Source organism: Limanda limanda, chromosome 17 (assembly GCF_963576545.1).
Source record: "Limanda limanda chromosome 17, fLimLim1.1, whole genome shotgun sequence".
In the NCBI taxonomy this organism is placed as follows: domain Eukaryota; kingdom Metazoa; phylum Chordata; class Actinopteri; order Pleuronectiformes; family Pleuronectidae; genus Limanda; species Limanda limanda.
In genome coordinates this window covers 17,143,981-17,153,867 of record NC_083652.1, presented here as the reverse complement: position 1 = coordinate 17,153,867, position 9,887 = coordinate 17,143,981, and the positions used below count along the sequence as shown (strand labels likewise).

General features: G+C 43.4%; 1 protein-coding gene across 1 annotated transcript in view; it reads right to left on the bottom strand.

Annotated features, from left to right (window-relative positions):
• The window catches only part of LOC133022965 (voltage-dependent T-type calcium channel subunit alpha-1I-like), a 101,669-nt gene extending 92,130 nt beyond the window's left edge, over positions 1-9,539 (bottom strand). Inside the window, exon 1 of the mRNA XM_061089877.1 lies at positions 9,292-9,539. Coding sequence (XP_060945860.1) covers positions 9,292-9,539 — 248 coding nt within the window. The remainder of the gene's footprint in view (positions 1-9,291) is intronic.
• Between the last annotated feature and the right edge of the window lie 348 nt (positions 9,540-9,887).

Sequence of the window (9,887 nt, the reverse complement as noted above, 5' to 3'; positions counted from 1 at the left end):
ACTCCTCTCGCTAACTCCCTGTACCTCCGTGAGTGTATTTGCATGATAATTACCTCCCTCTCTGCTCCACCAGCTCCGTCTTTCTCTCCCCTCCCCTTGTCCAATTCCTTTACCTTTCCCTACTCAAATAAAATTAATCAAATCACTCAATATATTTCCAGTTATATATATTTCCTATAAACCTTTATGCTTTTGAAATGCTGGTTTGGCCAACCGAGTGACGACATTCACAAATCACCTGAGAACAACTAATGCAGAACCTCATTTGATTTGACTTTGTCCATCGTGTCCATTTCAGTTCTGAATCAAATGAACCGAAAGGAGCATGAACTCAAAAGCATTTTTTTTTTATTTTAATCAAGTCACATATGACAATGAGCATCCTAAAAAAAACTCCCATATTTCCAAACTTCTAGGCAGACTTGAAACGATTGGCACATTGTGATATTCGGGCGCCTTGAAGAAATTCAATTACTCCATCCGTCAGCCCGGGGAGACTCACTGTGATCTCTCGCAGGCGAACACCGGCCCGACCATAAACCTCCTCCTCCCTTCTCCTCCTCCCTTTTCCTCCTCCCTTCTCCTCCTCCTCTTTTATCAGGGGAGATGTCAAATGGCAAACTTATAACACAACCGTTGTGGCCTTGTAGGAGAGGGAACGGTTACACATCACAGCCGGGGGGGAAGTGAATCACGATCAACTTTATTCAAATGGTGTGCACTGATGCAGCTGGTTTCAATCACCCAGCGCGGCTTCGGGGACGGACCCGCTCGAGGTTCCTGCGACTTTTCCTCCGACACGTGAAGGATGCGTTTGTGACAGACTCGTCCAACCTCGGCTTTACAGCGAGCGATGGAGGACGCTCGGGCCTCAGACAGCACGGACGCAGACGGCTGGGAACTGAAAGGGCATGTGATCTTCTGATCTCCTAGATATTGGTATGAGCACTCTCGGGTCGACTAATGGGCTCCTAAGTATTCATTAGGGACCTCAACTGCAAGAGGGCAAATGGTTCATGCTGAAACATACTGATGGTCCATGAAAAAGCAAAATATTCATAAACATCCCTCGGTGACTCACGCTATCCCTAACACTTCCTTGCAAACCTACAGAACTTGACCTGAAGTGTCCCCAGGGTTCATAAGAGCCGTTACTCCCTGATTGTGAAACATTATGTTGTTTGACTCTACTGAGCCAAATTCATAATTACCTTAAGTTTATAATTCTATCATTTACATGCACTGTAAAAAGTACAATTGCTTCGTAAATGGTTGTGAATCATAGGGTTAGAGGCTTTGCTGTAGCTCCACAGACCCTGAATAACTTATTTATGAATTAATAACTCCCTTATTTGTAATTCAAATATATACTGTATATATATGCATAGGGATACATTATATGGTGCAGCACGTTTTATCATGCAAGTGGAGTTTGCAAATCCATTTTTATTTTATAGCATAAACCAAAGGCAAGACACAGCCCAATATATTCTGTAAAGACTAAATTTATTCGAGAAAATAAGAACAGACTGTGAGCTGTCACATTTGATTTATTAGTAATTCTGTCTGCTGGCAGTTTAGCTTCCTAGTGAAACAAGACAAGAATATTTGGAGTAGAATAATTATTGCTTCGCTTATCTGGAGCTGTCTTTACAGCCGCCTCTGGTTATAGCCATAGAATTTATATGCAAACTACTAACATGTAAGCTTTTGCTGCTTTTGTTCTCATCCTTCTACTTTAAGGACGAGTCGCCCTTCTGTCTCGAAGGGAGTAAAAGGAGCAAAATACAAGTCAGAGTGATTATTACATATTTTATGTTAAGACGTGAAGTGTCTTTAACTCCAGGCAAAGCTCTGGCCTGCAACTCATTTATTCCCATATTGCAATTAGTAAATTCTAGCCTCGTTTAAATCAGAAGAAAACCAATGGGACGCACTTTCCAGAGGGTAGAAAAGATAATGGTGCCTTTTTTTGGTGGAGTGATTATTGTGAAGAGGAGGAAAGGAGTTAGGAAGTAAATCTGCAGTCGTGACTGAAGAGGACACGTTATTTTAAGAGTATGACACTTTTGTCCTCCCATTTGTCTTACTCCATGATCAAAGCTTCTTTTCCCAATAAGACAATGTTCAACCAGGAGATGTGGCGACAACTGTGTCTGTATCCATCGCATCATGTAGCTGCAGTCTTCACTTGAAAAGAAGGGATAAGGGATAACGAAGTGCGTACGGAGACAAGTTCTCGTCCTCACATCGAGCTCTAATAATTTCCACAAACAATGTAATTCATAAGAAGTGTCGCTGTAACTCTCCTTGATTGTGTTACCCGTGTTTTGGGGTAAAAACTGTGTCTGAGGATCTCACCTCTGGAGGAGAGTTTTCCGGGTGGTCGGAGGCAAAAGAACAGAGTCGCTGCAGTGAAGAATGACTCAAACATTTTATATAGCACTTTGTGGATAATAGATGAGAAACAGCAAACTACAAAGCACTCACTTGGATAAAGTGTACCCTGCAGTTAGTGGTGATGGAGACATTAAATAACTTATTAAATTCTCCCAGTTTGGTAAAGCAATACTTCTGAGTTGAGTTTTTTTTTTTTACAAGTTAAAAAATAAGGGCAGAGAGATTCTAATGATGACAAGTGAAAAAAAAGCATTTGTGAGGGCCTGAAGTGCATATGTTTGCATGTGTGTCTGTTTGTGTACCGCTGACATTTATCTGTGCAGTTAATCCAAAAGCAATCTGCTGGGCTGTTGCTGAGTTCAGACAAATGGGCACTGCTGTAAGAAGTACTGCGACGATACTCTGCATAGAGTGTGACACCACACCAGAACAGCGGGGGGGGAGATGTCAGTCAGCCGGCGAAAGGTAGTTATCTTCAAAGAATCTGACATTGAACCCATAACACAATTATAGCTGCAATTCAAGAGCTGTGTCCACATAATCCAAAAGCCAATAGCGATGGATTGAGATAAAACACACACACACACACACACACACACACACACACACACACACACACACACACACACACACACACACACACACACACACACACACACACACACACACACACACACACAGAGAGAGACACACACACACACACACACACACACACACACACACACACACACACACACACACACACACACACAGAGAGACACACACACACTGCAGGCAAAAGGGACATGGTAGGGCCTCACATTTCACCAAACCGACGCAGCCCCACACACACACACCACATCCACCCCCCCCCAAAAAAAGAAACAAATGAAAAAAGATAAATATTCTAGTCTTCGATCAAACCTCTGAAATTATGAATCTTTCAGCAGAAAGCTCGTCGTCTCGTTGAGGTTTTCTAGTACATATTCCAATCATAGAATTCAGCCGTTCAAGCCATCAAGATCAATTCATTTATCTCTGAGAAGACCATAGAAATATTACAAAACTCCTGATGTGAAAGAAAGTGAAGAAAACTCCTGGATCTGCCCCCTGATCCGGATCCACGCCAAAATATTATGGATTCTTTCCTGACTAATACTAAATAATCCTCCTCATTAAGAAACAGACAGACAAACAAACAGTTGAAAACAAAACCTCCTCTGCTGATCAATATGCCCACGTAAGACACAGACAATGAGACATGCAAGGCAAACATGATGTGGCGTTACATGTCTTCTGTTAACATTCCTCTTCATCTTTAGCATTTAATAAAACATGAACTTCAATCTTTCATCACATAGAAAGCACATGGTTGATGCAACATCACCACAATGTAAGAGTCACGCTTGTGAAGGAGGTCACACACAGTGTGTGTGCGCCAAAGCTTCGTACTACAGCAGTCATTAGAGTCACTTTAAGCCCTTCATCTTTTCCCTGCTCTTTTCGCCTCTCATCTCCTCTTCCTCTTTTGGAACAGGCACTAATGGAGTTTAGACTAGACCTGAGGGAGAAGAGAAAGGGAGGAGGGGAAGGAAAAACTGGACGGAGGAAAGACGAGGTGATAAGGAGTGATGAGAGCGCGGGGATCATTAGAATCAGTATTGGTACTTGTATCAGCGGTGGGATTTGTTTTGGAAGCATAAGCATTACGATTCTAATAAGTTCTATTCAGCCTTAACAGAGGTTTGTCTCATTAATGTTTGCACATCTTTCATGAAAAAGACTTTCCCGCAGGTAGAAGGACAACAGTTCACACTCGAAGCCGGGGCTCATTAAAATAAGTGGAGCACTCACATTATTGCACAAGTTCCAGGCAAAAATGGAAATTTGGGATAAGACGGCATCTGAGGGACGAGGGGAAGAGGGAGAGGAGTGAATGAATCTGTGAGAGAGCAGAGAACGGAGAGTAAAGCAAAGAGACGATAAGGAACGACAGAAAACGGACGGGAGAACGAGGAAAAGATGAAAGAGACAAACACGGTGTCACGTTGAAGCAAAGACAGGTTTTTTGATTTTCTTTGATAATACATTTGTCAAAACTCTGTCGAAACAACAATTCAACAGCCACACACAAATCCATCACGTTGCACGCCGCACAGCCAGTGACATGAAGACAGAATAGACATGAATCTATCATGTAGCCCAGCAGCAACTTCTCCAAATACAACTGCAGAGAGCAGAACAACAAAACAAAATCTGAAAGCAAATAGTTGAGGGAGAGTAAAAGGAATCAGAAAGCACTAGAAAGAGAAAACGAGACGGTGAGAGCGGGAGAAGGGGATGTGTCCCAGGTGTGCTCTCTATCCTCTGCAGTAGTTAAGAGGATGGCACGGCAACGCCTCAGCCATCCGTCACCATGGAGATAACAAGCTGTCAGGGCCGAATAGGACCACGGGCCACAGAGGCCAGTCACTCGGCTTGAACACCACAGGAGCCAATCAGAGGGGGAGAGGAGAGGGCGAGATAATGCGAGCAGACGGAGAGGCACTGGCATCGAGCTCTTCGGTGGCGGGAAGAGGAAAATAACCGTCCGCAAAGGACTCGGAGGAGGGGATGACAAGAGAGGAGCAAAACACGTAAGAGGCTGGATGACAGTCATTTGAGAGAAAGACCCGGATTAATGGAGAGCATGAAAGAACATATAGGAAAGTGCGTGCAACTGTAATGAGGTTTGGATGGGTAGAAAAAAAAAGGACAGTGCCCAGAGCCGTCTATCAATTAATTCTCTTCTTCAAAACAAGTCATGCAGCACATTTCCTTTCTGAAATGCTGCAAATAATTCCCTATGCATTTTTTACTTTAAAAAAAGGCCATTATCCAGACTGCTTACTTTGCAATTAGCAGTCTGGAACAAGTGGTGCAGAAAAGTGCAAAAAACAAACAACAAGACGATAATAATCTAAACTAAAAAAAGGGAGATTATTGCACCTAAAGATGTATAATCACAGATTTTTTACCGTATGATCACACTAGAATGTTTGAAGCTTTAAAAACCACAGCGGTTATTTTACCTGCAGATAAAACTCCACTGTTTCTCTGCTGACAGGTCATTGAATGTGTTTCCTGACATGTTATCATCACGATCTGAAGCAGAAAGCTTAATGAGAGCAAATCCTATATAGTATGTGACACGCAAGAAAAGTTGCCTGTAGCTGTTGGCAACCTTTGGCCGTCACAGCTAATTAAATTACTTTCTCTTTTCTACCTCTCTAACAGTAACTTGTGAAGATGAAAAGGCAGCAAAACAGCCTTTCATTTCCTCATTTGCTCCTCTGACAGTTGCTTTATTTGTGATGCGTTTGCAGAGAAACGTTACAAAAGGCAGCCTGTTAAACTGGGACAGCTTGTGCTGCCTTCACAGCCTGCTGGATATGAAAGCTTGCTTATGCTTTCATAGCCCGGACAATTAAAGGAGCTTGACTTCTGCCGGCACTGCAACTTCTCCTCCGCAGAATGGATGTTTAGTGTCGGCTCCATTCACCCGTGTTGCTTAATGCCACACTAATTACGACCTACTACATACATGGTACAGCGTTAGACGCTTGGCTGAGTGGCAGGTAAATAACCTCAACATGAATCTCTCTGGTAAACGAAAAGCACACACCACCGCGTGGATATGTTGTGCATGTATGTGTTTAAGAAGAATTAGCTCCTAAATTGCTTAATTAACAGTGCAATGTTACCTCCTCAATAATTATATATGTATAATAAGTACTCATATCCATTATGACAAGTTTCAATATAATTTTAATAACTAGCTTCATTGAACTTTTGGTGTTTTTGTTCACAGGTTTTGTTTTAAAACCCTTGAATCTCGTGCTTTTTTAATGTTGACATCTGGGTCTTTATGGCGACTTGTTTCCATCGGGAGATATTTTTTTTCTTCAAGTTTCTTGTCCGATTTTCAAAACATTTTCCTGCTGTATTCTCACGTAGGCTCACTCTGACATTTTACAGACATTTGACCAGGGGGCTGGACGGAAGAGTTCTGAGAAAACATGCGGTGCGACTGAATCTGACATTTACGTTGTCGCAAAACAGCTCCTTTGGAAAAATTCAGGAAAAAGGTTGGGACTCCAGGGCATGTCTGAAAGCAGCTTAAGTCAGAATACAGTGAAGAAGAACACAGAGCAGAGCTCGGATTTAAAAAACACAGATAGAAAAAAATTAAAATTGCCTGCGGGCGGATTAAGCTCATTTCATGTGTCTATCATGCCAGACACGACTTACACACAATAGTTGTCTATACATGTGTTCTTATTAAAAAGATTGAGTTTGGCAAGAGGGAGGACAACCATTGGGATTACATGGAATCAATGTATTCATGTAAAAGAGGGGAAACGGAGAGATGAACAAGATAGTTTAAAAACAACGGGCAGAGGAATGGGGTTTATCTTTACAGTGCGGCTATGGAAAGAGTGTAAGTGTGCACTCCGAAAAGCAAGAACAATAGAGAGAGGCACAAGAAGTGTGTGGGGTGCAATATAGAGAGGTGCTGCGGGTGCTCTGCTGCAGGCAAGCGTGGGAGAACATCATTTTGTGTGTGTGTGTGTGTGTGTGTGTGTGTGTGTGTGTGTGCCCATGTGTGTGTCACTGCATGCCTCTCACAGCTACTGAGTGGTGGACAGAATTATTGATCTGAAAAGAGATGGTGAAACAACCACTTATTTCCCCCCCAACCCCCTCATACACAGACATCTTGACAAACTTCACTTCAGACACACAGGCAAAAAAAACACTGAGGACGGGAAACGAGGCCAATCACTACAGTGAGCTTCATGTCTGACTTTGAAACTTCCAAAAACAAAAATGTCAAAATGTCTTCATATCTGGTATATATACACACTGTATATATACACACATACACGGTCTACTTCGGTTTCAATGCACACGGATACACAAACTGGTACAGATCATTATTCCGGTGCACTAAACATCAAACACACAGTTCCACATACAGTAGATACACACACACACACACACACACTCATCCTCCATAAGTAACTGTGGCTATACTGCCATCCTGCACACACACACGCACACACACAGGCACTCTCACACACAGAGTAACACCTCACTAACCACCATGGTGACTGAGTTGTGTGTATGTGTGTGTGTGTGTGTGTGTGTGTGTGTGTGTGTGTGTGTGTGTGTGTGTGAGTGTGTGTGTGTGTGTGTGTGTGTGTGTGTGTGTGTTTTCTCAGCTTGCCAGCTGATTCCACAAGAGGAGACATACCTCAGCTACAGCAATAACAACCTTCCCTCAAACCACCACATACGCCATCAGTCTTCTTCACCTTTTCTCACACTGACGTTTTATTTTTCTGTCACATTCTCCCTCTCTCCCTCTCTCTCTCTCACACACACACACACACAGACGTGTCTCTCTGTGTTTTAACACGCTTACAGCTTGAGCCACCATGGGCGTCAAGCAACCAAAAGAAGCTCAGGCGATGTGAAATCAGATTGGGAGTGTGTGTGTTAGGTGTGAATGCATTGGCATGTTTGTACCCTATGGCGTTTGGGCCATTTCAGAGAAGCAGAGCTCAGCCCTTAGCAAGCAGTGTAAAATCCTTATGAAAGCTCTTTCCCCCCCCACCAACACATCAAAGTTGGAGTATGAAAGGCAGAGGCAAATAAAGTCTGACTGTCCAGCTTTGTCTGTCTGACTGCCTCCACCACTCCTCCCTTTGCCTCGTTTTTCTGGTCACACCATTCATTCCCTCTGTTTTCTTTCCATACTGCACTGCACTACCACACTCTGTCTTCCGCAAGTGGAATTTTAAACAAGATAACCTGGCTATCGTTGAGCGATCTGAAGCCAAACATTAAGCCCGCGAGCTCAATTAATTCTGAAAGAAAATTGTTTGCAGAGCAGAGTGCAATTGCATTATCAAGTAGTTTTTGCAGTGCTGTTGAAAAGTAGATATAATGCTGCATCAGCATTTAAAGTAAATAGTACAAAGCACCATTTGTTTAATGAGGTGCTGAAAAGGTATATATGGAAGTAGATAGGGCCATAGCTATACTGTACTGTACTGTACAAGCTCACACGCATACAAATACACAGATATACTGTATACTCAAACAGACACATTGTGTGTTCTTGCCTGTCCCTAATGTGAAGGATCATCCTAAATCCCTCTGCCGCTGTCAGTGTAGTCAGCAAACAGACAACTGCTTCTTATGGGTTGAAGTTAAAACCATATTTACACACACATATTCTCTGACACACACACACACACAAACACACAAATATGCACCTTCAGTTGTTGCAGTTGTGGAATGCTGATCACTGCAGTTGAAGTTGTACAAGGATGTCAAAAACACTTACTTTCAGAAGATTTGGGGATGACTGCTGCACTGTGGTTGCAAATCCAGCAGATAATGGAGTGAGGGTGGATGGGAGGAGGGGGTCAGAGTCAAGATGGGGGAAAGCAAACAACAGAGAGAGGGGGATGTCACAAAGAAGAGAAAATGTGACTCTGCAAAAGCGCGGGATGGGTAAGCGGAAAAAAAAGGCTCTGAAAAGGAAGGAGTGGAGTCGGAGGGAGTGGGAAGCAACAGTGTCGGATAAGAAGATGAAAAGAAGAAGGTGGAGGAGTGAGACGGACTGAATGTTGGAATGAAAGGTGTGCGGATGAACAGAAGATGTTAAGAACGGCGAGAGGGATTCAAAGAAGAGGGGGATTAATGAAGCTTAGAGACTTTAAAAACCATTGAGGGAAGCGCCGATGTTTCGAGGACAGGTGAGTAATTGACGTTTGAGTGTGATGGAAATTAACAGGGTGGAGAGTAAAAGCTATCTTTAGGGTTAAGGGGGTCCAATTCCACCAGTGACTGAAAGGATATGGGCTGGAGACCATCTGGATGCACCAGTTGCGAGGACAGGTGGTCTGCTTAAGGCAAAAAAAGACCACGGGCGCCAGCTCCGGGTAGGGCAGCGCGAGAGGGTCGAAGTCACTGCCGATGCTGACATCATCGCCCAGACCCACTTCCTCAATGATGTCATCAGCCTGCGTCGAGCCGTAGTCCTCACTCTGCCCTGGCACTGCTGAGGAGATGCTCCCCAGCGGCACAGGACACTCCTCGCTCGTCATGGCAACTCAGCCGAGATCTGAAAGACAACAGGAGTCGGCGCCGGGATTAGAGACGTGATATATATTAACTGAATGTGTTTATTCGATGAAGGTTTAACGGGACAAACATATTTTGGATGTGCAGCCACTACCAGAGACCGTTAAATCACCGATGTGTCATAAAATCACCTCAGAACTGGCACATATTTGATGCTTGTCGTTTTCTAGTCCCAAGGAGCCATTTGTTTGTGTCTCTGTCTCTGTCTCTGTGCGATGCTCTTCTCTTAAACTTGATTGTGTGCATAACAGAATTATTTACTTACAGATCACAATCACTTATCCCAGTCACTCACGCAGAGAAATGGACGA